At 41.0% G+C, this 25,296-nt stretch overlaps 4 protein-coding genes across 5 annotated transcripts; all 4 read left to right on the forward strand.

The window, feature by feature from the left end:
* Window positions 1-720: 720 nt before the first annotated feature.
* LOC136351217 (protein Rf1, mitochondrial-like) lies at window positions 721-4,306 on the forward strand. The gene is made up of 3 exons (XM_066304687.1): window positions 721-3,295; window positions 3,704-3,803; window positions 4,158-4,306. Exon 1 carries the CDS (start codon window positions 819-821, stop codon window positions 3,201-3,203), a length of 2,385 nt encoding a protein of 794 aa, XP_066160784.1. The 5' UTR covers window positions 721-818; the 3' UTR covers window positions 3,204-3,295; window positions 3,704-3,803; window positions 4,158-4,306.
* A 436-nt stretch (window positions 4,307-4,742) lies between these two features.
* Window positions 4,743-8,485, forward strand: LOC4349007 (uncharacterized). Its single transcript, XM_066304690.1, has 8 exons — window positions 4,743-4,882; window positions 5,465-5,593; window positions 5,775-5,868; window positions 5,971-6,054; window positions 6,295-6,784; window positions 6,863-7,051; window positions 7,901-8,021; window positions 8,130-8,485. Exons 5-8 carry the CDS (start codon window positions 6,693-6,695, stop codon window positions 8,172-8,174), a joined length of 447 nt encoding a protein of 148 aa, XP_066160787.1. The 5' UTR covers window positions 4,743-4,882; window positions 5,465-5,593; window positions 5,775-5,868; window positions 5,971-6,054; window positions 6,295-6,692; the 3' UTR covers window positions 8,175-8,485.
* A 2,947-nt stretch (window positions 8,486-11,432) lies between these two features.
* Window positions 11,433-12,914, forward strand: LOC9270095 (protein Rf1, mitochondrial). Its single transcript, XM_015758789.3, has one exon. It carries the CDS (start codon window positions 11,584-11,586, stop codon window positions 12,787-12,789), a length of 1,206 nt encoding a protein of 401 aa, XP_015614275.1. The 5' UTR covers window positions 11,433-11,583; the 3' UTR covers window positions 12,790-12,914.
* A 3,585-nt stretch (window positions 12,915-16,499) lies between these two features.
* On the forward strand, window positions 16,500-24,045 carry LOC9267680 (protein Rf1, mitochondrial). 2 transcript variants are annotated; one of them, XM_066304688.1, is made up of 8 exons: window positions 17,365-17,503; window positions 17,747-18,641; window positions 19,936-20,325; window positions 20,660-20,743; window positions 20,836-21,081; window positions 21,191-21,929; window positions 23,216-23,271; window positions 23,355-24,045. In XM_066304688.1, exon 2 carries the CDS (start codon window positions 17,752-17,754, stop codon window positions 18,547-18,549), a length of 798 nt encoding a protein of 265 aa, XP_066160785.1. In that variant the 5' UTR covers window positions 17,365-17,503; window positions 17,747-17,751; the 3' UTR covers window positions 18,550-18,641; window positions 19,936-20,325; window positions 20,660-20,743; window positions 20,836-21,081; window positions 21,191-21,929; window positions 23,216-23,271; window positions 23,355-24,045. The 2 variants fall into 2 exon arrangements, with proteins under 2 accessions (XP_066160786.1, XP_066160785.1); XM_066304689.1 differs by having other exon boundaries at window positions 16,500-17,503; window positions 17,747-20,325.
* Window positions 24,046-25,296: the final 1,251 nt, after the last annotated feature.

Consider the following 25,296-nt stretch of genomic DNA (forward strand, 5'->3'; position numbering starts at 1 on the left):
TAGACTAAAAAAAATCAAAACGACTTATAATATGAAATGGAGGAAGTAGTAGACTATAACAAATTTAAACCGTGCTTTGATTTTAGAGCATCACTAATATGTTAGCAATAATCTATCCCTAAAATTTATTTTTTTTCCTAAACTGAAAATAGGAAGTGGAAATACTCCTCCATCTAAGAGAGAGCCTAAATTCAATAAAAAACTAAAAAACTAAAGGTGGATCCCTCTATTAAACTACCGCAAAAAATTTATGTTTTTTTTCTCTTCCACGCGCGCAGAACAGATATCTCGATCAAGTTAGCATGTAAAATTTTTAAAGAGATACCTTATACGACTCCTTCCGTATTTCCAAAAGCAAACGGATTTAAAATCTGACTCAAATAAAGATCTATATATCCAATTTACATGACACATGTTTCGCCGAATTTTTATATTAATAATAATTAATATTTTTAAAATTAAATTATTAGCAATTTGTTTGGAGGATTTATCAAAACAGGATGGACGTTGTTTATAACAGCGTCTAGACCTAGACGCGCTTGCAAACTGCGGCCACCCTTTTATCACACAAATTTTTGACAATTTGACACTTTCCAAAAATTAATTTTATAAATTAACCGTGACCAAAACTTATTTAAAAATAATCTTTTTGTTGAGCGCAAAATCGTATACTTCAGCGCCAAATAGCACGGCGCCGACCTCCCCCTTCCCCTCCCCTCTATCCTCCACTGCTGCCGCCCACCTCTCCGTATCAGCTGCGTCGCGTTGGTTTCCGCCGGCGCTGCTGCTGCTGCACCAGTCCGCTAGGGCGGGCGGGCATGGCGCGCCGCGCCGCTTCCCGCGTCCGCGCCGGCGCTGTTGGCGCCCTTCGCTCGGAGGGCTCGACCCAAGGGCGAGGGGGCCGCACGGGGGGCAGTGGCGCCGAGGACGCACGCCACGTGTTCGACGAATTGCTCCGGCGTGGCAGGGGCGCCTCGATCTACGGCTTGAACTGCGCCCTCGCCGACGTCGCGCGTCACAGCCCCGCGGCCGCCGTGTCCCGCTACAACCGCATGGCCCGAGCCGGCGCCGACGAGGTAACTCCCAACTTGTGCACCTACGGCATTCTCATCGGTTCCTGCTGCTGCGCGGGCCGCTTGGACCTCGGTTTCGCGGCCTTGGGCAATGTCATTAAGAAGGGATTTAGAGTGGACGCCATCGCCTTCACTCCTCTGCTCAAGGGCCTCTGTGCTGACAAGAGGACGAGCGACGCAATGGACATAGTGCTCCGCAGAATGACCCAGCTTGGCTGCATACCAAATGTCTTCTCCTACAATATTCTTCTCAAGGGGCTGTGTGATGAGAACAGAAGCCAAGAAGCTCTCGAGCTGCTCCAAATGATGCCTGATGATGGAGGTGACTGCCCACCTGATGTGGTGTCGTATACCACTGTCATCAATGGCTTCTTCAAGGAGGGGGATCTGGACAAAGCTTACGGTACATACCATGAAATGCTGGACCGGGGGATTTTACCAAATGTTGTTACCTACAGCTCTATTATTGCTGCGTTATGCAAGGCTCAAGCTATGGACAAAGCCATGGAGGTACTTACCAGCATGGTTAAGAATGGTGTCATGCCTAATTGCAGGACGTATAATAGTATCGTGCATGGGTATTGCTCTTCAGGGCAGCCGAAAGAGGCTATTGGATTTCTCAAAAAGATGCACAGTGATGGTGTCGAACCAGATGTTGTTACTTATAACTCGCTCATGGATTATCTTTGCAAGAACGGAAGATGCACGGAAGCTAGAAAGATGTTCGATTCTATGACCAAGAGGGGCCTAAAGCCTGAAATTACTACCTATGGTACCCTGCTTCAGGGGTATGCTACCAAAGGAGCCCTTGTTGAGATGCATGGTCTCTTGGATTTGATGGTACGAAACGGTATCCACCCTAATCATTATGTTTTCAGCATTCTAATATGTGCATACGCTAAACAAGGGAAAGTAGATCAGGCAATGCTTGTGTTCAGCAAAATGAGGCAGCAAGGATTGAATCCGGATACAGTGACCTATGGAACAGTTATAGGCATACTTTGCAAGTCAGGCAGAGTAGAAGATGCTATGCGTTATTTTGAGCAGATGATCGATGAAAGACTAAGCCCTGGCAACATTGTTTATAACTCCCTAATTCATAGTCTCTGTATCTTTGACAAATGGGACAAGGCTAAAGAGTTAATTCTTGAAATGTTGGATCGAGGCATCTGTCTGGACACTATTTTCTTTAATTCAATAATTGACAGTCATTGCAAAGAAGGGAGGGTTATAGAATCTGAAAAACTCTTTGACCTGATGGTACGTATTGGTGTGAAGCCCGATATCATTACGTACAGTACTCTCATCGATGGATATTGCTTGGCAGGTAAGATGGATGAAGCAACGAAGTTACTTGCCAGCATGGTCTCAGTTGGAATGAAACCTGATTGTGTTACATATAATACTTTGATTAATGGCTACTGTAAAATTAGCAGGATGGAAGATGCGTTAGTTCTTTTTAGGGAGATGGAGAGCAGTGGTGTTAGTCCTGATATTATTACGTATAATATAATTCTGCAAGGTTTATTTCAAACCAGAAGAACTGCTGCTGCAAAAGAACTCTATGTCGGGATTACCGAAAGTGGAACGCAGCTTGAACTTAGCACATACAACATAATCCTTCATGGGCTTTGCAAAAACAATCTCACTGACGAGGCACTTCGAATGTTTCAGAACCTATGTTTGACGGATTTACAGCTGGAGACTAGGACTTTTAACATTATGATTGGTGCATTGCTTAAAGTTGGCAGAAATGATGAAGCCAAGGATTTGTTTGCAGCTCTCTCGGCTAACGGTTTAGTGCCAGATGTTAGGACCTACAGTTTAATGGCAGAAAATCTTATAGAGCAGGGGTTGCTAGAAGAATTGGATGATCTATTTCTTTCAATGGAGGAGAATGGCTGTACTGCCAACTCCCGCATGCTAAATTCCATTGTTAGGAAACTGTTACAGAGGGGTGATATAACCAGGGCTGGCACTTACCTGTTCATGATTGATGAGAAGCACTTCTCCCTCGAAGCATCCACTGCTTCCTTGTTTTTAGATCTTTTGTCTGGGGGAAAATATCAAGAATATCATAGGTTTCTCCCTGAAAAATATAAGTCCTTTATAGAATCTTTGAGCTGCTGAAGCCTTTTGCAGCTTTGAAATTCTGTGTTGGAGTTCTTTTCTCCTACAGTTGTATTAGAGGAGGGATCTTCTCTTTATGTGTAAATAGCGAGGTATGTATGTCACCTCTCCGAATTATTTTTACTCTGGTTCCTAGACGGTAAACAAGCAATTATGTTCTGCCTTTGATGCCAGAAAAAACACAAAAGTTTGTCGTTATCTCTACTAACGGATCATAAAGGAATTTGTAACTGGAGTTTCAAACTTAATTTGTCTAGGCAGTAGTTTTGGCATTAGATCCAACATTGTGTAGGATTCATTTGTGTGTATCAATCTATAGGGTTTCATTAAATTTCGTTAATGTGTACTGTTTAGGTGTTGAATAGTTTGACTTGTTTTTTAACTGAACAAAAGATACTGAAATCGTTCCATTCAACAAACACATGTTCCGTTAATGAAATTATTGTACGTTACCTTTTGTTTTCTTACTCACAAGTGTCCTCTTTTCTTATATCCTATAGATTGGTACAACAAATTATTGATTCAATTTTGGTTTTGAACATTGATGATCCTCCCTGCACTATTGGTGCAGCTGCTCTTCTATTCATTTTGTGAAGTGATGTGAGTACCTCTCAATCCCATCCTTATGCTTCTGTGCATGCTTCATTCCAATTTTTTACGCATATCGATTGTTTTCTTTTATATAACAGTCCATAAAGATAATCACATCATGACAAAGTTATTTATTTCTACAGTATAGTTATATAAGTATTCACCAGTTTTCCATGAATATTTTGGCATGTGATTACAAAGAAGATTATTTGAGAAAATCCATGCTTTTATTTCATCATTTTGTTTGAAGTTGAACTTTAATTTATGGTGTAAATTTCAGTTATTATTGCTAGCAGCTCGTACTCTTTAATGGTATAACTTCACTTGTGCTTATTCTCCAATATCTCCCTTCTTGTTGTTCAGGTTCAAGAAAATCATTTGTTGGATTCAGAATCTGGTGTCCATTTTCTTCTTAAATTATTAAATCCTCCAGTGAATCTTGTTGATTCCAAAGCACCATCGATAGGTTCCAAACTTCTTGGAATCAGTAAAGTTCAAATGCTTAATGGATCAAATAAGGATTCTGACTGCATTTCAGAGGAAATCCTTTCAAAAGTTGAAGAGATTCTCTTAAGCTGTCAAGTGATCAAGTCGCTCGACAAAGATGACAAGAAAACAACAAGGCCAGAACTGTGTCCAAAGTGGCTTGCTTTGTTGACAATGGAAAATGCATGCTTGTCTGCTGTTTCAGTAGAGGGTAAGTTTTAATCAAATTTCTTGGTCATGATTTCCCTTTATGACCATTATATTTATTTATATGAGCCAAATAAGCAGTTGTCAACTTGTCATAAGTTACATAGCACCTATTTGCAATATTCATGGGTGGTTTGCTTAGCCCTTTTCTTCACCTGCTTTTGATTGATGACTTCCATCTGTGTTGCAGAATTGAATTGGAGTAGTGGACTGCACTAGAAGCACCTATGGCCATTGTCATACTAGGAAGGTTTTCCCTTATCAAATATTTGATTGTTACAGAGACTTCTGACACAGTGTCCAGAGTTGGAGGAAATTTTAAAGAGACATTAAGGGAGATGGGAGGTCTTGATAGTATTTTTGACGTTATGGTGGATTTTCATTCAACATTGGAGGTGAGATCTCGCTAACATCGCATATTTTACATTTCCTTTGTTCAACTCTAATGGATTGTGCAGGCTTGTTCCTTTTCGCCATTTTAGCTTTAATGTGCTTGAAGCCACATGAAAGTAATGCTTGTCCAGATACATAGCCAAAGGTTGTTATATTTTGGGGCATGGAAAATGCTTGAGGTAGTAACTATTTTCATCAGGACATGGAAAATTGGCTGCAACACAAATTATGTTGTTTTATGTTGCAAAAATAGTTTTTTAATACTTTTTTATTCTGCATGTGGTGTTAGTATCTTACAGTTCCTCTGATGATTATATCCCCCACGATAATAACACTTGAAACGATAATAACACTTGACATATCTACACCAAGTGAACATTATTCATTTGGATGTTACTTTTCCAGCTATACTTGCTGTTCTTGCATGTGTAAGCAAGTTTGGAGTAAATTGCGCATTAATTTAAATGCTTGGTGTTCCTATCTGTGTACTTTTTATTCCCCAACTAATAATGCAATCATATTACGCTGATAAACTGAATAAATAAATTAACAATATACTTCTGGTGGCAAACCTTGTGTATCAGAATCTCATAAAGGATACATCCACTTCAGCTTTGGACCGAAATGAAGGAACATCTTTGCAAAGTGCTGCTCTCCTCTTGAAATGTTTGAAAATATTGGAAAATGCCATATTTCTAAGCGATGATAACAAGGTAATGCTCCTTATATGTTCTGTTTCAGTTTAGTACCCATTTCCTTCTTCTGTACTATCTTCTCTCCTGATTTGTTCTGTGCAAAATGTGCAAACAGTGCGACTTTGTATGTCTGCTTAACAATTTTCTTTTCTTCCTGAAAAAGCAATATGAACTCTTACATTCATTTTGCTTCTTGCAGACCCATTTGCTTAATATGAGTAGAAAATTGAACCCGAAACGCTCCTTGCTTTCTTTTGTTGGTGTCATTATCAATACTATTGAGTTATTATCAGGTATTTTTCTTAATAATACAATGTGTTCGCTAACACAATAAAATGTTTTAAACATCCAGTATGTTAAAGTTGCAGTCTGACGCCTATTTTGTTTTGCTGCAGCTCTTTCAATACTTCAGAATTCTTCTGTTGTTTCCAGCTCTACATATCCGAAATCGTCTAAAGTCTCTCAACAGAGTTACTCTGGTAATAACAAACACCAATTTTGTTTGATCAGTTGATCTCGTTGGCTTTTCTATGCACTGTCTCAATATAGTTTGGTCGCCATTCAAGTCTCACTACAGATGTTGAACTTGGCCTGACACCAAATATTTATAAAATGCTACCTGATATTTTTAATATTTCATGTTTCCTGACCCAGATTATCTTGTTGGTTCCTCGTATAAGTTTAATTAGTGACATTCTTGAAGCTTTGTTATGCAGCAGATGTCATGGGGGGAACTTCATTTAATGATGGAAAGAGCAAGAACTCGAAAAAAAAAAACTTTTGTCGAACCAGACACGTCATTGTTGCTTATCTTCAAAATCAGAAGTTTCTCATATTACTATATCTTCTGGTAGTGATGCTGGTCTGTCACAGAAGGCATTCAATTGTTCTCCATTTATATCAAGCAATGGGGCATCAAGTGGTTCATTAGGCGAGAGGCACAGCAATGGTAGTGGTTTGAAGTTGAATATAAAAAAGGATCGTGGCAATGCAAATCCAATTAGAGGCTCAACTGGATGGATTTCAATAAGAGCGCACAGTTCTGATGGGAACTCCAGAGAAATGGCAAAAAGACTCCGTCTATCTTAAAATGTAATCACCGACAGTGGTGGTGGTGATGACCCTTTTGCATTTGACCGCCGCGTCGGCGTCGCCACCACGTAATCGCCCACGTCGCTGCCCCCGCTGCCACGTCGTCGACCGCGCACGGTAATCACACGCATCTCGAGGCCGCCGCTAGCTGATATCTTCTCATCCGGTTGATTTGTGATTTTGGCGTTTTTGCAGTGGTGATGGCGGGGGGCGACCGTGGCCGAGGCGTGGAGTGCCATCCGCATCAGGGTGTATCGGCCGCGCTGCTCCGCCCTGGTCCGCAGGCTTTGGCGGCGAGCTGGCGGCGGAGGGAGACTGTGGTGAGATCGGATTTCGCCGCTGGTGGTGTCGCTACCATGGGGGATTCGCCGCAGGCGCTCTCAGGTTTGCAGCCTCCTCCACTCTCTTCCCTTTTTTATTTTTTTTTCTCGCAAAATGTGTTGTGATGTTCGTCTCGCTGGGCAGGCCTCATAGCCATTAATGTAGTTTGCTGGAACATTTACATTTGGAACGTTGTTGGCAATTGCTTGACAAAATGTGGAATTGTGGAGGGGAGAAAAATCATTTGAACCTGCAGTGACAAAATTGCCATCTCTAATTTTAAAACTGAAGGTGTGGAAATCAAACATAATCATTGCCAGCGCATCATTCTTGTTAACCACCATGATATATTGTTGGTTATAACAGTTAGCTCCACACCAACCTTGAAGGTGTCAATAGAATGTTTAGTATAAATTGAGGAGAACAGGCAGTTGTTAAGACTTTCTAAAGAACTTGTAGCAGCTAATACTAGCTATTGTGCATTTGTGTTTCATGGAATTTGAGCAGCAATGGATATTTCTTACTAAGATGTATGATGCAAAACAAAAAACTATGTCTATACAGTTTACATGTAATGTGCGGATGCAAATAAAATCATGTACATGGACAAACTCATGGGATTCATACCGAATTCCAGAATTGCATTTCTTATGTGGTTACTTTTGTTGTTGATTTGGTTACCAGACATCGATGTGATTTCAAGGGTCAGAGGGGTTTGCTTCTACGCGGTGGCTGCAGTTGCAGCAATCTTTTTGTTTGTCGCCATGGTTGTGGTTCATCCACTTGTGCTCCTATTTGACCGATACCGGAGGAGAGTTCAGGAAAAAAATTTGAAAATACCCATTTTTTGAAAAAGATTTACGTTTATATACACTAGTATGAAGAATTTGCGAAAATATAACTAATCCGCAGATCGGTTATGCGGGAGCGCAACAAAAGTATGGCGTGGCGGCGCGGAGTGGACGGCCGAGGCGTTCGCGCGGAATGGGGCTGCGGGACCGAGCCAGTCTCGCTTGCCGGTAACGCGGAACCGGTACGCTCCCGCAGCGCCAGTGTGCGGAACCGCGGCGCCAACATTTTTTTACTGCATGGCACTGTGTTTAATACTGTTTGACACTGTTTCTGGTACTGTTTTACACAGTTCCCGGGTCAGTTCCGCACAATGGAGGCGCGGCACCGACCATGAACAATGTGTGAACAGTGCTGCACAGGGTTAAAACAGTGTATAAACTGCGCTGCACAGTGCTGGAGTCGCTGGCCACTGCGGTTCCGCGTTTTGGAACCGCGGGACCGTCGCGATTCCGCGTTTTGGAGCTGCCGGACCATGACGGTTCCGCGCAGGATCGTCGGTCCCGTATTTTGAATCTGCGGAACCGTCGCTGTCCCGCGTTTCCGTTTCGCGGGATGCGTATATTTTTATAAAACCTCTCCATGCATGTATATAAACATAAATTATTGAAAAAATAAGTATATTTGCAAATTTTTTTCGAGAGCTCAGCACTACATTGCAAAGATTTGGGCAACTCTGACAATTTCCATGTTCTACAAGCTTGACGTCGAGGGAATGGAGAACCTGCCACCGAATAGTAGCCCTGCTATCTATGTTGCGAACCATCAGAGTTTTTTGGATATCTATACCCTTCTAACTCTAGGAAGGTGTTTCAAGTTTATAAGCAAGACAAGTATATTTATGTTCCGAATTATTTGATGGGCAATGTATCTCTTAGGAGTAATTCCTTTGCGGCGTATGGACAGCAGGAGCCAGCTGGTATGGCTGTAGTCTCATCCCTGCTTTCTTAAGTAGACATATATGCAATTACAGAATTTGGTAAACAAACAAGATTTTATGAATCATATATGATTTTGGGGAAAACACCAAACTCTCTTTGGTGGCTGCCTTGAACATAGTTCTATTCACACAGTTATAGCACCTTCTTTAAAATGAAGAACTTTGTTGCATACACATATGGCCAAACCACATAATGAATTTTGTTTATTTCTATCTTTGAATGTTAGCACCTTATTTTCATGCATATCATGCTAATTTGCTTGCCCACGTTGAGTGGGAATTTTTTTCCATGTTTTATAATTTATATATGTTCTAGACTTCTAGTCCACAATTTATCTACTTCATGTTCCTGAGCCTCTAGTATGGCTGGTAGCAGACTAGGTGCTGAGTGCTGTCCATTTTTGCAGACTGAAGAGAGGAGAAATACAGGACTGTCCGTTGTTAGTCAGATTTGTAAAAATAGACTCTGATGTAGTTTATTTTAGCCCCTATTTTATATTTAACAATACAAATATATAACGTATCCTAAGAACTTATCGTAATTTAGGAGAAGTTGCTCGTTTCATTAAATTAAACTGTGAAGTAAAAATGTGTGCTCGAGTCTGTCAATGCAATCCTGTGTTCTTGTTTGAAGATATGGTGTAGGGCAGGCTAGGATCGAACACTGAATGGTAAGACTGCTTCTGCCTTCATTTGTGCACTTGGTGCTGCCACGCCGATTAAGCAGTAGAACAAAGTAATTTTGTCGTGCACAAATGAGTTATATTTCATTGAAAATCGAAGTGAAAATGAACCAAAAGATAGAAGAAAAGGGGAAACTTGGTAATTATATACTCCACAAATTTATTGGTAAGATTTGATATTAGACGCTCGATTACTTGGCTTAAGTTAAGGATATCAAATTTGGGGAAGCACCAAAGGAATTATTGTGAAGGAGTTGTGGGTGCATAACGTTATCTACTAGGTTCAAATCCTAGTGACTATGAATATTAATGAGTAAGGTAAGGGATTTATTGTTAATTTTAGTTTCTTTAAGATTGTGTCCGGGTACACCATTCGGTAAGTGTAATAATGTTTTGTATTGGATTCACTTGTGTTACGTGCATGTGATTTACCTTTTCATTTGTTTCTGCGTTCTGGGTATGAATTTGACGAGATTCCATGGTCAGCTCAACATATCAGTTACTGCGTGTCAAGCGATCTTATATGGTATGCGCACAAGCGATTGTATACGGATATGACAGTATAACGTGTGATATTGATACGATGTTCCTTTCCTTTATAAAGGAACAAAGACTTTTTTAAAAAAAAGAAGGGGTATTACTAAAAACCAAAATGTCAAAAACAAAATATCAGTGCACATGGCAAGTGTGCACGAGCAATAGCTTGCCCTTACGTTCATTATTTAGCATGTACTACTACTAACTACGCAAAAATCAATTCACCGATTATTAAACTGTTAACATCATTTTAGCACGTTAACATATGTTTCATTCAACACACCGGTTTTGGCACATTTACAAACTTGCAAAGTTGCAATACTCCCTTCGTTACATAGCATAAGAGATTTTAGGTGAATGTGACACATCTATCCAAATTCATTATACTAGAATGTATCACCGCCTCCACGCCGGGAGGGAGAGCGCCGCCGGTGGAGAAAGGGGGAGGGAGTGGTCGAGGGGAACCAGTAGGGTGCCCTCCCCGTCGCCGCCTCCCCGTGGCCGCGCCGGCGAGACAGGAGGAAGAGGGGGATATGGAGCGGCGCCGCCGGTGAGGGCGCGCGCGCGGGGGGGAGCGGCGACGCCGGTGAGGAAGGGAAGGGGAGTGGTGGCTTTGAGAGAGATAGGGGGGAGGAAAAATGATTTTAGAGTTAGGGTTTGGGCTGCTGAGTTTTTATATAGATCGGGATCAATCAGGACCGTCCATCAGATCGGACAACTACGGCTTCTCCCGCGTTGGGCCGGGTGCCACTCCTAGGTTGCCCACACTATTGGGCCACATGTACGCTCCGCGTGAAATAAGTTCACTTTAGGTCCTTTAAGTTGCCTCTGAATTGTTCCCAGGCCGGCCGCACTATTGGGCCACCCCATAGGCCATGTGTACGCTCCGCACAGAATAATTTCGCTTTAGCTCCCTTAATTTGTCCCCTCAAACTCCTAAAACCAGTGCAAATCTTTAATTTTTAGTTCACCCATTGCAACTCACGGGCATATTTGCTAGTGACATATAATATGAAACGAAGGATGTAGCAGACTATAGAATTTAAACTGTGCTTTCATTTTAGAGCATCACTAACTGTTATTTAGATTTTTATTTAAATAAATGCTGAAATGATGTTTTTATTATGAAAATTAGCAATAAAGCTCCCAAAATTTCAAAAAAAAATTAAAAGAGATTTATTAATCATGGTTAATTTAATTAAAAATTAAATCTAACCATATCATATTATTTCACGGTCCGTGATGAGGAAATGGCAGCTGCTATCACTTACGGTGGGAGAGAAGGGGCATTGTTTATTTTTATAACTATCTCTTATAACTCCCATGAAACTATAAAATAAATATAATCATTATCATAACATTAGTTTTTTTTCCATTGCAACGCAAGGGTAATTTTTCAGTACAATAAAAAAAATAAAAGTGGGCCATTCTGAACGGAAATTTCTGGTTTTTTTTCCCAAGAGCGCCGCACACAACTGCGCAAGAGATCGATCGCGATCACCCTGCTCGTCGCCGATCTCCTACACCATCCCTGCCATCTCCTTCCCCTCCACTGGCTGCTGCTGCACCTGTCAGCTAGGGCGGGCATGGCGCGCCGCGCCGCTTCCCGCGCTGCTGGCGCCCTTCGCTCGGAGGGCTCGATCCAAGGGCGAGGGGGCCGCGCGGGGGGCAGTGGCGGTGGCGCGGAGGACGCACGCCACGTGTTCGACGAATTGCTCCGTCGTGGCATACCAGATGTCTTCTCCTACAATATTCTTCTCAACGGGCTGTGTGATGAGAACAGAAGCCAAGAAGCTCTCGAGTTACTGCACATAATGGCTGATGATGGAGGTGACTGCCCACCTGATGTGGTGTCGTACAGCACCGTCATCAATGGCTTCTTCAAGGAGGGGGATCTGGACAAAATGCTTGACCAGAGGATTTCGCCAAATGTTGTGACCTACAACTCTATTATTGCTGCGCTATGCAAGGCTCAAACTGTGGACAAGGCCATGGAGGTACTTACCACCATGGTTAAGAGTGGTGTCATGCCTGATTGCATGACATATAATAGTATTGTGCATGGGTTTTGCTCTTCAGGGCAGCCGAAAGAGGCTATTGTATTTCTCAAAAAGATGCGCAGTGATGGTGTCGAACCAGATGTTGTTACTTATAACTCGCTCATGGATTATCTTTGCAAGAACGGAAGATGCACGGAAGCAAGAAAGATTTTTGATTCTATGACCAAGAGGGGCCTAAAGCCTGATATTACTACCTATGGTACCCTGCTTCAGGGGTATGCTACCAAAGGAGCCCTTGTTGAGATGCATGGTCTCTTGGATTTGATGGTACGAAACGGTATCCACCCTAATCATTATGTTTTCAGCATTCTAGTATGTGCATACGCTAAACAAGAGAAAGTAGAAGAGGCAATGCTTGTATTCAGCAAAATGAGGCAGCAAGGATTGAATCCGAATGCAGTGACCTATGGAACAGTTATAGATGTACTTTGCAAGTCAGGTAGAGTAGAAGATGCTATGCTTTATTTTGAGCAGATGATCGATGAAGGACTAAGACCTGACAGCATTGTTTATAACTCCCTAATTCATAGTCTCTGTATCTTTGACAAATGGGAGAAGGCTGAAGAGTTATTTCTTGAAATGTTGGATCGAGGCATCTGTCTTAGCACTATTTTCTTTAATTCAATAATTGACAGTCATTGCAAAGAAGGGAGGGTTATAGAATCTGGAAAACTCTTTGACTTGATGGTACGAATTGGTGTGAAGCCCGATATCATTACCCTTGGCAGGTAAGATGGATGAAGCAATGAAGTTACTTTCTGGCATGGTCTCAGTTGGGTTGAAACCTAATACTGTTACTTATAGCACTTTGATTAATGGCTACTGCAAAATTAGTAGGATGGAAGACGCGTTAGTTCTTTTTAAGGAGATGGAGAGCAGTGGTGTTAGTCCTGATATTATTACGTATAACATAATTCTGCAAGGTTTATTTCAAACCAGAAGAACTGCTGCTGCAAAAGAACTCTATGTCAGGATTACCGAAAGTGGAATGCAGATTGAACTTTGTTAGATTTAATTGGATAATTAATCCATTTAAATCAATTAAATCAAATAAATTCCAAGGCTCATTATGCTAGGAATTCATGTGAATTCATTCTTCTATGGGATATCAATGGGATGAAGAGTTTTGAGAATTAATCCATTTGATTAAGGAATTGGTAACTTATATCAATTAATCCTAATTGATGGATGGTTGATGGTTGTGTAGTGGAGGATGGTTCATGGCTAGTTGATGACAATTAGTTGCTCTATTCCTCTTCCTATTCCATTGGTAACTTACATCAATTACTCTTAATTGATTGTTGGTTGATGGTTGTGTAGTGGAGGATGGTTCATGGCTAGTTGATGACAATTAGTTGCTCCATTCCTCTTCCTATTCCATGACTCTTACTCTTCATCTTCCATTCCTCTTATAAAATGAGAATGGATTTGATCTCCCGCGAGAAGAAGAAGACACACTTTCATCCATTTTCAAAAGCTGTTGCTGCTACGGTAATCCCATCCCGACGAGTGTGTGCACACGCGTTGGGAGAGTAGGCCTCCGAAACCACGCGTTGCTGCGACGTTTGCACAGACGGGCGGGCGATCAGGTTTTTGGGGAGCGCAAGGCGCGACTACTCACTGTTCGTCAACATCTACTTCATCTTCACCAACATGTCGAACACTGGAGACAAGGAGAAGGAGACTCCCGTCAACACCAACGGAGGCAATACTGCCTCAAACTCCAGCGGAGGACCATTCTTGGGGTATAACCTTATTACATTATTTCAATTAGAAGTTTTACTGTTAATGTTCATCGCAATGTCAACATTGTGTCATTATGTGATTGTTGATGCTTATTCAACGTTAAGCATGCTCATGTTGATTACATTCACCACTATCACTGGATCAAATCCTATTGTAAATATCATGTTTATTATCTTGTTATTTTGGATTAAAATATGCCGAATTATGACCAAATTTCCAACAAACTTAGCACATACAACATAATCCTTCATGGACTTTGCAAAAACAAACTCACTGATGATGCACTTCGAATGTTTCAGAACCTATGTTTGATGGATTTGAAGCTTGAGGCTAGGACTTTCAACATTATGATTGATGCATTGCTTAAAGTTGGCAGAAATGATGAAGCCAAGGATTTGTTTGTTGCTTTCTCGTCTAACGGTTTAGTGCCGAATTATTGGACGTACAGATTGATGGCTGAAAATATTATAGGACAGGGGTTGCTAGAAGAATTGGATCAACTCTTTCTTTCAATGGAGGACAATGGCTGTACTGTTGACTCTGGCATGCTAAATTTCATTGTTAGGGAACTGTTGCAGAGAGGTGAGATAACCAGGGCTGGCACTTACCTTTCCATGATTGATGAGAAGCACTTTTCCCTCGAAGCATCCACTGCTTCCTTGTTTATAGATCTTTTGTCTGGGGGAAAATATCAAGAATATCATATATTTCTCCCTGAAAAATACAAGTCCTTTATAGAATCTTTGAGCTGCTGAAGCATTTTGCAGCTTTGAAATTCTGTGTTGGAATTCTTTTCTCCTACAGTCCGATTAGAGGAGGGATCTTCTCTGTATGTGTAAATAGCGAGGTATGTATGTCACCTCTCCGAATTATTTTGACTGTGGTTCCTGGACTGTAAACAAGCTATTATCTTCTGGTGTTGATGCCAGAAAAAACACAAAAGTTTGTCGTTATCTCTACTAACGGATCATAAAGGGGTTTGTAACTGGAGTTTCAAACTTAAGGTATCTAGGCAGTAGGTATATATTGATCCTACATCTTATGATCTTAAGATGATATCCTTCTCATTATCCTCTGCTGAAACTTTAGCTTGAACCGTCATCTACACCACAATTTGAGCCCCTTAGCACAGAGCACAACGAGCAATAGCTTGCCCTTACGTTCATTATTTAGCATGCACTACTACTAACTACCCAATAATCAATACATCGGTTATTAAACTGTTTGTACAGTTTAATAATGTCATTTTATCACGTTAACATATGTTTCATTCAACACCACACCGGTTTTGGCACAGTTGCAAACTTGCAATAACATTTTTACTACTTCTCCGCCCCATAATATAACAATCTCGTTCCATACTATATTGCTATATTACGGGACGGATGAAGTACTTCTTTCCTTCCAAAATATAAGAATCTAGTACTAGATTAGATATTATTTGGATTCACGAATTTGATTAGGCTATCTAGATTTGTAGTCGTATGTAATGTCTAATTCGGTAATAGGTTATTACCTCTTTGGATGGAGGGAGTAGTTTTTATTTCGTACTCCCTCTGTTTCATATTATAAGTTGTTTTGACTTTTTTCTTAGTCAAATTTTATTGAGTTTGACTAAATTTATAGAAAAAAAATTAGCAACATTTAAGCACCACATTAGTTTCATTAAATGTAGCATGGAATATATTTTTATAATATGTTTGTTTTTTTATTAAAATGCTACTATATTTTTCTATAAATGTAGCCAAATTTAAAGAAGTTTGATTACGAAAAAAAATCAAAATGACATATAATATGAAACTGAGGATGTAGCAGACTATAGCAAATTTAAACTATGCTTTTATTTTAGAGCATCACCAAAAGAGATAGCCTAAATCTTATCTTAACTAATTAAAATATTCATAATTTTCCTTTCGTCACATTAAATTTTCGTCCGTAAATCCGATTGAAATCCAACTAGACAATCCAAAAAATAGAGAAAAAGAACAGAAAAAATAATAAAAAGCACACAAATCTTATCTCAATCCCGCGGGAAGCTGCCGATGCCGCCGAATCCGCTCGAGCGCCGCCGCCGCCGCTCACGGGGAACGATGTCGCTGCTATCGCACGTGGTATGGGAGGGCGCCGCCGCCGCTGCTTGGGAGATAGGATATGGAGAGAGAAGGAAATGTGAGGGAGGGTTAGGTTTTTCCCCATTCGTATCTTCAGCGACACGGAGGCGATCCAAGCTGTCCATCAGATCAGACGGCTCAGAACGCCTCCATCTTCAGGCCGCGCATGCTTGATGGGCCGAGGGAAGGCCGGAGGGTCGAACAAACGTAGTCAGAGGAGGAGTTGGAGGAGGTAAAGTAGAATTTATTTGCGGGCTGAGATAGTAAATGGACTGAAAATGGCCCATAGAGAAATTGGGAATTTTATTTAAATAAATGTTGAAAAGGTGTTTATATTATCAAAATTAGAAATTAAGCTCCGAAAATTTTAAAAAATATTCAAAGAGCATTATTAATCATGATTAATTTAATAAAAATTAAATCCAACCATATCATATTATTTCACGGCGCGCAGTAGGAAAATGCGCAGCTGTTGTCGCTTACGGTGGGAGAGAAGGGACATTGTTTATTTTCAGAACTATCTTTTATAACTCCCATGGAACTTTAAAATAAATATAATCATTATTATAGCATTAGTTTTTTTCTGTCTTTTTTTTCCCCAAGAGCGCCGCGCAGAAGAGATCGATCGCGATCTCCCTGCCCCGACGTCGCCGGCCGATCTCTCATTCTCTCCACGCCCTGCTCGTCGCCGATCTCCTACACCATCCCTGCCATCTCCTCCTTCCCCTCCCCTCTATCCTCCACTGGTGCCGCCCACCTCTCCGTATAAGACAAACTGCGTTGCGGCGTTGGTTTCCGCCGGCGCTGCTGCTGCACCTGTCAGCTAGGGCGGGCATGGCGCGCCGCGCCGCTTCCCGCGCTGTTGGCGCCCTTCGCTCGGACGGCTCGATCCAAGGGCGAGGAGGCCGCGCGGGGGGCAGTGGCGCCGAGGACGCACGCCACGTGTTCGACGAATTGCTCCGGCGTGGCAGGGGCGCCTCGATCTACGGCTTGAACCGCGCCCTCGCCGACGTCGCGCGTCACAGCCCCGCGGCCGCCGTGTCCCGCTACAACCGCATGGCCCGAGCTGGCGCCGACGAGGTAACTCCCGACTTGTGCACCTACGGCATTCTCATCGGTTGCTGCTGCCGCGCGGGCCGCTTGGACCTCGGTTTCGCGGCCTTGGGCAATGTCATTAAGAAGGGATTTAGAGTGGAAGCCATCACCTTCACTCCTCTGCTCAAGGGCCTCTGTGCCGACAAGAGGACGAGCGACGCAATGGACATAGTGCTCCGCAGAATGACCGAGCTCGGTTGCATACCAAATGTCTTCTCCTACAATAATCTTCTCAACGGGCTGTGTGATGAGAACAGAAGCCAAGAAGCTCTCGAGTTGCTGCACATGATGGCTGATGATCGAGGAGGAGGTAGCCCACCTGATGTGGTGTCGTATACCACTGTCATCAATGGCTTCTTCAAAGAGGGGGATTCAGACAAAGCTTACAGTACATACCATGAAATGCTGGACCGGGGGATTTTACCTGATGTTGTGACCTACAGCTCTATTATTGCTGCGTTATGCAAGGGTCAAGCTATGGACAAGCCATGGAGGTACTTACCACGATGGTTAAGAATGGTGTCATGCCTGATTGCATGACATATAATAGTTATTTCTTGAAATGTTGGATCGAGGCATTTGTCTGGACACTATTTTCTTTAATTCAATAATTGACAGTCATTGCAAAGAAGGGAGGGTTATAGAATCTGAAAAACTCTTTGACCTGATGGTACGTATTGGTGTGAAGCCTGATATCATTACATACAGTACACTCATCGATGGATATTGCTTGGCAGGTAAGATGGATGAAGCAATGAAGTTACTTTCTGGCATGGTCTCAGTTGGGTTGAAACCTAATACTGTTACTTATAGCACTTTGATTAATGGCTACTGCAAAATTAGTAGGATGGAAGACGCGTTAGTTCTTTTTAAGGAGATGGAGAGCAGTGGTGTTAGTCCTGATATTATTACGTATAACATAATTCTGCAAGGTTTATTTCAAACCAGAAGAACTGCTGCTGCAAAAGAACTCTATGTCAGGATTACCGAAAGTGGAACGCAGATTGAACTTAGCACATACAACATAATCCTTCATGGACTTTGCAAAAACAAACTCACTGATGATGCACTTCAGATGTTTCAGAACCTATGTTTGATGGATTTGAAGCTTGAGGCTAGGACTTTCAACATTATGATTGATGCATTGCTTAAAGTTGGCAGAAATGATGAAGCCAAGGATTTGTTTGTTGCTTTCTCGTCTAACGGTTTAGTGCCGAATTATTGGACGTACAGGTTGATGGCTGAAAATATTATAGGACAGGGGTTGCTAGAAGAATTGGATCAACTCTTTCTTTCAATGGAGGACAATGGCTGTACTGTTGACTCTGGCATGCTAAATTTCATTGTTAGGGAACTGTTGCAGAGAGGTGAGATAACCAGGGCTGGCACTTACCTTTCCATGATTGATGAGAAGCACTTTTCCCTCGAAGCATCCACTGCTTCCTTGTTTATAGATCTTTTGTCTGGGGGAAAATATCAAGAATATTATAGGTTTCTCCCTGAAAAATACAAGTCCTTTATAGAATCTTTGAGCTGCTGAAGCATTTTGCAGCTTTGAAATTCTGTGTTGGAATTCTTTTCTCCTACAGTCCTATTAGAGGAGGGATCTTCTCTGTATGTGTAAATAGCGAGGTATGTATGCCACCTCTCCGAATTATTTTTACTGTGGTTCCTAGACTGTAAACAAGCAATTATGTTATGCTGTTGATGCCAGAAAAAACATAAAAGTTTGTCGTTATCTCTACTAACGGATCATAAAGGGATTTGTGACTGGAGTTTCAAACTTAATGTGTCTAGGCAGTAATTTTGACATTAGATCCAAAACAATTTATAGGGTTTCATTAAATTTCATCTATGTGTACTGTTTAGGTGTTGAATAGTTTGACTTGTTTTTTAACTGAACAAAAGATATGTCTGAAGCTTTGTTCTTTACCAAATGCAGTACTGATCATCACAATATATTTTTTATGGAACAAGATTGGATTGTATAGAATGGTTTCCGATCTGATTATCTTATCTCAACGTATTATTATGCACATGTACTAATCATGAAATATCTGATGGAATGATGTTTCTATTTACCTGTGTGAGGCAGCAAGGAGTGAGATGGATAACACCACATACTCCCTCTATCCTAGAATATAAGAAGTTTTAGAGTTGGACACGATTATTAAGAAAGTAGGTAGAAGTGAGTAGTGGAGGGTTGTGATTGCATGAGTAGTGGAGGTAGGTGGGAAAAGTGAATGGTGGAGGGTTGTGATTGGTTGGGAAGAGAATGTTGGTAGAGAAGTTGTTATATTTTGGGGAGTACATTATTATTCTAGAACAATACTGTTGTGCTCAAGAAGCGTTCCAAAGATGTTTCACAACCTGTGCTCGATGGGTTTTGAGCTTAATCCTGGGACATTCAGTATCATGATCTGTCTCATTCTTAAACATGGAATAAAGGATGACAGCATGATTTCTTTGTCTCTATAATCTTTTGGCTACCCACAGATAATAGCTGTAAATCTATACTACTTTAAAAGGAGTAGTGGTGGTGGTGAGTGGTGAATCTGCCACCACCCCACCACCAACTCTCAAAATTCTGACATGTGGGATCACTGTCAATCCCTTCTCCAAGACATGTGGGATCACTGTCAATCCCTTCTCCAAACCAATTGTATGATAGAACAGTGGAAATCACGGACAGACCATGGAGCTCTCAACCATAATCATCCTTGCGAGTTAATAACAAATGGAGCGTAAACTTGGCAAGCAAAAAACTCAAATTAATTCTAAAATTAAGCTCTAGGATTCAAAATAGATTTCCTCTCTGCATTGTGCTGTTATGATTTTTAATTCCGTAACAACGCAAATGCATTTTGCTAGTCTTATAAAGAAGGGTTAATGCAAATATTCTGATTAAATGATTGTATCTATGAAGTTTGAATGCTAGTGGAAGCTCCTTTGACCATGTTTTGTTGTGCGAGCATTTAAGAGAGTGAAGAGAATGCTTCTTTGGTGCTGTTCTGGTATGGAAGGATCCACAGATAAAATTCAGGTTCTACTGCTTCTCTGCTTGTAATTTTCATGAAGCTGCAGTGAATACCTTGTTGACCACTTGATCTGTTGCTTTGAAGGAGAATATAGTAGTGGCCAAGGTTGGTGACGGTGATGGTGGCATGTGATCCCCCAGATCTTCAGTGACCCAGAGAGGAGGGGACGGCGCGTGGTGAGCTACAAGGCATACTCAGTGGAGGGCAAGATCAAGGCCTCCCGTCCGTAGGGGACTCCGCTGCATCAAGGCCAACTGCTCCGAACTGATCAATTTCTGGTACGGATCACTTCTCCTTTCCTTTTTTTTTTCACCTTAAGCACTCTCTTGATTCTTCGCTGCTACCTCCCTTAATTTCTTTCAATATATTGTGGCACTTGATCATGGCGGAGACCCACCTTCCAGTGTGAATGGATTTTGTCAAAGAACTAAATTTATTCCATTAGCTTATTTTCTGATTACATGGAAGACATTCTTTTCTGGAATAAATACAGAACTAAATCCTGTTTCCTGAATAAAAGTTGTTAGTGTGTGGCATGGTGCATTTCCGCGCTTCTAAATTTTATAAAACCTGTTCATTCAATTTGAACCTGCATCCAATCCAATATTTTAGGTGCAGACAGGTGCTTGCGGTCAGGTTAAAGAAGTTGGCAAAAATGCTTCTGAAGAAAGGTTAATTGTTGTTTCATCTCAGGAGGTAATATGCAGATGATTATTCCAATTGGCATTGCCTTGCCATTTTTATCACGAGTCTTTACAATTTTATATCCTCCTACATATTCTTTCCAGATTCCAGATGATCCAGTGTCTCCAACAATTGAGGCGCTTATTTTGCTCCATAGTAAAGCAAGTACACTTGCTGAGAACCACCAGTTGACAACACGGCTTGTTGTACCATCAAACAAAGTTGGTTGTATTCTTGGGGAAGGTGGAAAGGTAATTACTGAAATGAGAAGACGGACTGGGGCTGAAATCCGAGTCTACTCAAAAGCAGATAAACCTAAGTACCTGTCTTTTGATGAGGAGCTTGTGCAGGTAATTTATTTGGCCATACCTACACCAGAGATCCATATATTACTTTTATAACTGCAGTTTTTACTTGTTAACATTTCATTGTGCTTTTACATTTGTTCCAAGCTTTCAGGTTGCTGGGCTTCCAGCTATTGAAAGAGGAGCCCTGACAGAGATTGCTTCGAGGCTTTGAACTAGGACACTCAGAGATGGAAGTTCTTCCAATAATCCGACACCTTTTGCCCCTGTTGATGGTCCTCCTGTTGATATCTTGCCTAACAAGGAATTCATGCTATATGGACGATCTGCTAATAGTCCCCCATATGGAGGGCCTGCTAATGATCCACCATATGGAAGACCTGCCATTGATCCACCATATGGAAGACCAATATCCACAATATGGAAGACCTGCCAATGATCCACCATATAGAAGACCTGTCAATGATACATCATATTGAGGGTTGGACAATGATGGGCCTCGTGATCAGGCCCGGTCCTGAGGGGGGTCGAATGGGGCGATCGCTCCGGGCCCCCGATTCCCAGGGCCCCCACCTATCTGTGCAACGAGTAGTAGCGATCTTCCAGCGCGCAACGTGAGGCGATGTTTCTCCGTGATTTCGCCGGCCTGCAACTGCGAGATCGCGAGTATAACGATCAGCCGATCGATCTCATCTGCCGACTGCCATGCTGATGCCACACGCAAGCGCAGCATATCAGCCTTATCTTGGTTGATCGGCATGCTGGACGAGCACATCTGTTGTCGCATCAACTGCTGACTGCTATATATGTGCTGGTGCTGAATCGATCGATTGTCGTCGCGGAAGTGAAGAACAACCACGGCACTGCTGCCTGCTGGGCTCTAGCCGCCATCAGTAAGTACGCTATACTGCCTATCTAGATCTAGATCGAGATTACATAGTGGAATTATCTGTTTATAACAAAATTACAAGGTATCAATTGATAATTTAAGGTTATAACCGTACAAACTTCAGTGATTTGCTGGTTTCACATTGGTTAGATTTGTTTCAACTAATTTGGTACTTCTGTAGCCTTGTAATTTACGAATCTAGTATTAATATTTTCTTAAGTATTAGCCTGTTCCTTGATATTATGCTGTTGAGAAAGTATGCAATAGATAACAAAAACAAGTAGGTGTGTTGAGGATGCTCAAGAGTAATACAGCCACTTCAATAATTCTGATATTATCAGGACATCATCAATAATTCTGCGCCTACAAATCTTCAAAGAAAATTTTAATATAATGCGTATGATTTTTTAAATACGAATATTGATTGCTATTTAAAGATATTTATATTATATGGTAATTATTATTTGAAGGTTTATAATAAAGGCCTCCGTTTTTAGTTTCACGCTGGGCCTTCAGAATCTCAGGACCGGCCCTGCTCATGATCCTTACACCGTGTATCCTGTAGAGTACTTCTCTAAAAGAGAGTACCCTAGTGGAAGTAGCAAAGTTGCACCATCTGCTTCATACGAAAGATATGCAGCAACTACTCGCTTGCCTAATGGAGAACTGCCCTCATCTATTAGTCCTGGTGCCGATTATATGTCCTGCCGTTCTTATCTTGACCAAGTACCTACTGATAGGTACTCTAATAGGGTTACACTACAATTAGGCCTCTCGAGAGCCGGGAATAGTAATGTGCAACAATTAGGAATCACCAGAGCTGGAAATTCCAATGCTTATGATTATACTGAGGTACATTTCCAATGCGTTAGCTTGCCTCTTCTTTGCAAATGGCCCTCGCCTGATATGTTTCCATTAGAAACATGAAACCATATATTTGACTGTTGCATTATGTCTATTTTCTTCCATGATGGTTCAGACGTCTGAAAAAAGGACAAAAATATTCTAGAATATGTCATGGTGATCCAAATATATCCTTCTGTCTTGTGCCCACTCTAATATCTATCATTGGTAACACTATTCAATTGTTACGATGTTGTTGCAAACCCTAGATTCAGTTATTCAGCTGTTCTCTGCTGCTGTTGCTTACCAGTTTTCTTAGTTGGGTGTTGATCTTTTCTCATTTTTTATTTCCTTGTTTCCTGGTTCACCTGATGCCTCTCTGATGCATCTGAATGTATATTTTTGTTCTCTTCAGTGCTTAATAGATTTGAATTTCATTCTTTTCAGGCTGCTGAGCAGATCCATGGACGTGAGGATTACCGAAGACTGTCAGGTCTCACTGGGTATGGCTTACGCAGACTGAATTTTTACAGGACACAAACATGAATTTTGTCCTCATAATCATTGAGTGATGATCTCTTTGCAGGTATCCAGGTGGCTCTTCGAATTGTGGATTCCAAATAGTTAACTGGAGTCTGTCATTGGTGTTGGTGGTGTCAATCTAGCTGAGATCCGTCTGGTATAGCGTAAGAGAAACATTATGCACTATCCCCAGTCATAACCATGCCCCAATGGCCACCAATAGTTTTCCTCGTGAAAATCTCCCCTTGATCCCAGATCTCTGGTGCGAGAGTGAAGTTGCACGAAGCCCATCCTGGTTCTTCCGAGTCCATTGTGGAGATCCAGGGCATTCCGGATCAAGTGAAAGCCGCACAGAGCCTTCTGCAAGGCTTCATCGGCGCAAGCAGCAACAGCAGGCAGGCGCCCCAGTCCTCTCGCATGGCCCATTATTTTTAGTAAGCTGGAGGACATTCGCAACAGGGGGGTCAGTGGTCACTGCAAAGCTGAGTTTGTTCTTCAGTTCAACTGCAGAAAATTGCAGATCGGTTGCCGTAGTTGCTAGAACGGTACATAGTTGCCACCTAACTGTAGCGAGTGGCATAACTTATTGTGTGTTACTGCCCAATGTTGTCTCTCCTTGTGTTCATGGATTCAGACTTGTGATTGTAGTATTTCTGGATCAGACTGGAGTAAAAGAAAAAAAAAAGGAAGACATGGGTTTAACAGTAAGCTCAAAACGTTGACAGTAGTAAAATAAAAGGGGTTTGTTCACTTTATTTCCAATATCAACCTTACCAACATTTGGCGTTGAATCATTTATACCACATCGCTTGTGCAGCTGAATTTGGGGCTGTTTAAAAGATGGTCTCTTGGATTGCTAATTGCCTCGCGGCAAGCGTGGTACCTTGTACAATATAAATATAATTATAACTATTTAATTTCATAATTAAACATGTTGTTACAAATCTCTACTATTATAAAAATTGAAGATGTTTTTTGCCGGTATTTTGGTACGTCATCCGTGTATGAATCCGTTTTTAAGTTCGTTTGCTTTTGGAAATACATATCTGTATTTGATTCAGTTTATAAGATCGTTCACTTTTGGTAATACAGAAGGAATCATATAAGAATTCTGTTTAAAAACACTCGTATAGTAACTTGAGACGATCAGACGCCTAACTACAGCTCATGATTTTCTAAATATATATATATATATATATATACTAGAAAAAATATATGTGTGTTAAAAGCTATCTTAATCTTATTATTGTTATATATTTTAGTTAACAAGAAATCTATTGTGGGAACTTGTTTGGATATATATTTTTTTTAAAAAAATCATGAGCTGCAATTAGGAATCCAATCGTCTCAAGTTAGCAGGAGGGCGAGTTTTTTTAAAGATATTTCTTATACGATTTCTTCTATATTTCTAAAAGCAAACGAACTTAAAAACCGACTCAAACATGGATCTGTATTTCCAAAAACGAATAAACTTAAAAACCGACTCATGCACAGATGATTAATTTTTATAATAGTAGAGATAAACGAACTCCCACAGTGAATTTTATTTTAACTGAACCATATAACAATAATAAGATTAAAATAGACTTCACCCGTTGCAATGCACGGGCATTTTTTCTAGTTAAAGAAGAAATAAAAAAACACAAAAAATTATAAAATGTAAAAAAGAAAAATATTATAATTTTGTTAGAATTATTATTATAATATAGAAAAATAGTTGCCAAAATTTCTCAATGAATGTCGAATAAACTCAACAATGTCATATATTTAAATATGATGGTAATATTTGTTCGCAAAACTTTAATCTTCAATCCTTCAACAACATAGATATACAACGTCGTAATCGCCAACAAGCCCGAGTGACCATACAGGATAGCCGAGCGGTGGATCTGCACTGTTCTTGGGTGAAATAAATCTAGTACATTGTATATCTTGTCTTAATATCTACTATTATAAAAATTGAAGATGTTTCTTCAAAAATTTCCATACGTTCTCTACTCCGTTAC

This window comes from Oryza sativa, chromosome 10 (genome assembly GCF_034140825.1).
Source record: "Oryza sativa Japonica Group chromosome 10, ASM3414082v1".
In the NCBI taxonomy this organism is placed as follows: Eukaryota; Viridiplantae; Streptophyta; class Magnoliopsida; order Poales; family Poaceae; genus Oryza; species Oryza sativa.

What these genes read in the sequence shown, in the direction of transcription:
- LOC136351217 (XM_066304687.1), top strand. Translation starts at nt 819, where the DNA reads ATGGCGCGCCGCGCCGCTTCCCGCGTCCGCGCCGGCGCTGTTGGCGCC.
- LOC4349007 (XM_066304690.1), top strand. Translation starts at nt 6,693, where the DNA reads ATGACCCTTTTGCATTTGACCGCCGCGTCGGCGTCGCCACCACGTAAT. An exon ending in CACGTCGTCGACCGCGCACG is followed by an intron (nt 6,785 to 6,862) that starts GTAATCACACGC and finishes GCGTTTTTGCAG; the next exon opens with TGGTGATGGCGGGGGGCGAC. An exon ending in TTGCCGGTAACGCGGAACCG is followed by an intron (nt 8,022 to 8,129) that starts GTACGCTCCCGC and finishes TGTTTTACACAG; the next exon opens with TTCCCGGGTCAGTTCCGCAC.
- LOC9270095 (XM_015758789.3), top strand. Translation starts at nt 11,584, where the DNA reads ATGGCGCGCCGCGCCGCTTCCCGCGCTGCTGGCGCCCTTCGCTCGGAG.
- LOC9267680 (XM_066304688.1), top strand. Translation starts at nt 17,752, where the DNA reads ATGGATGAAGCAATGAAGTTACTTTCTGGCATGGTCTCAGTTGGGTTG.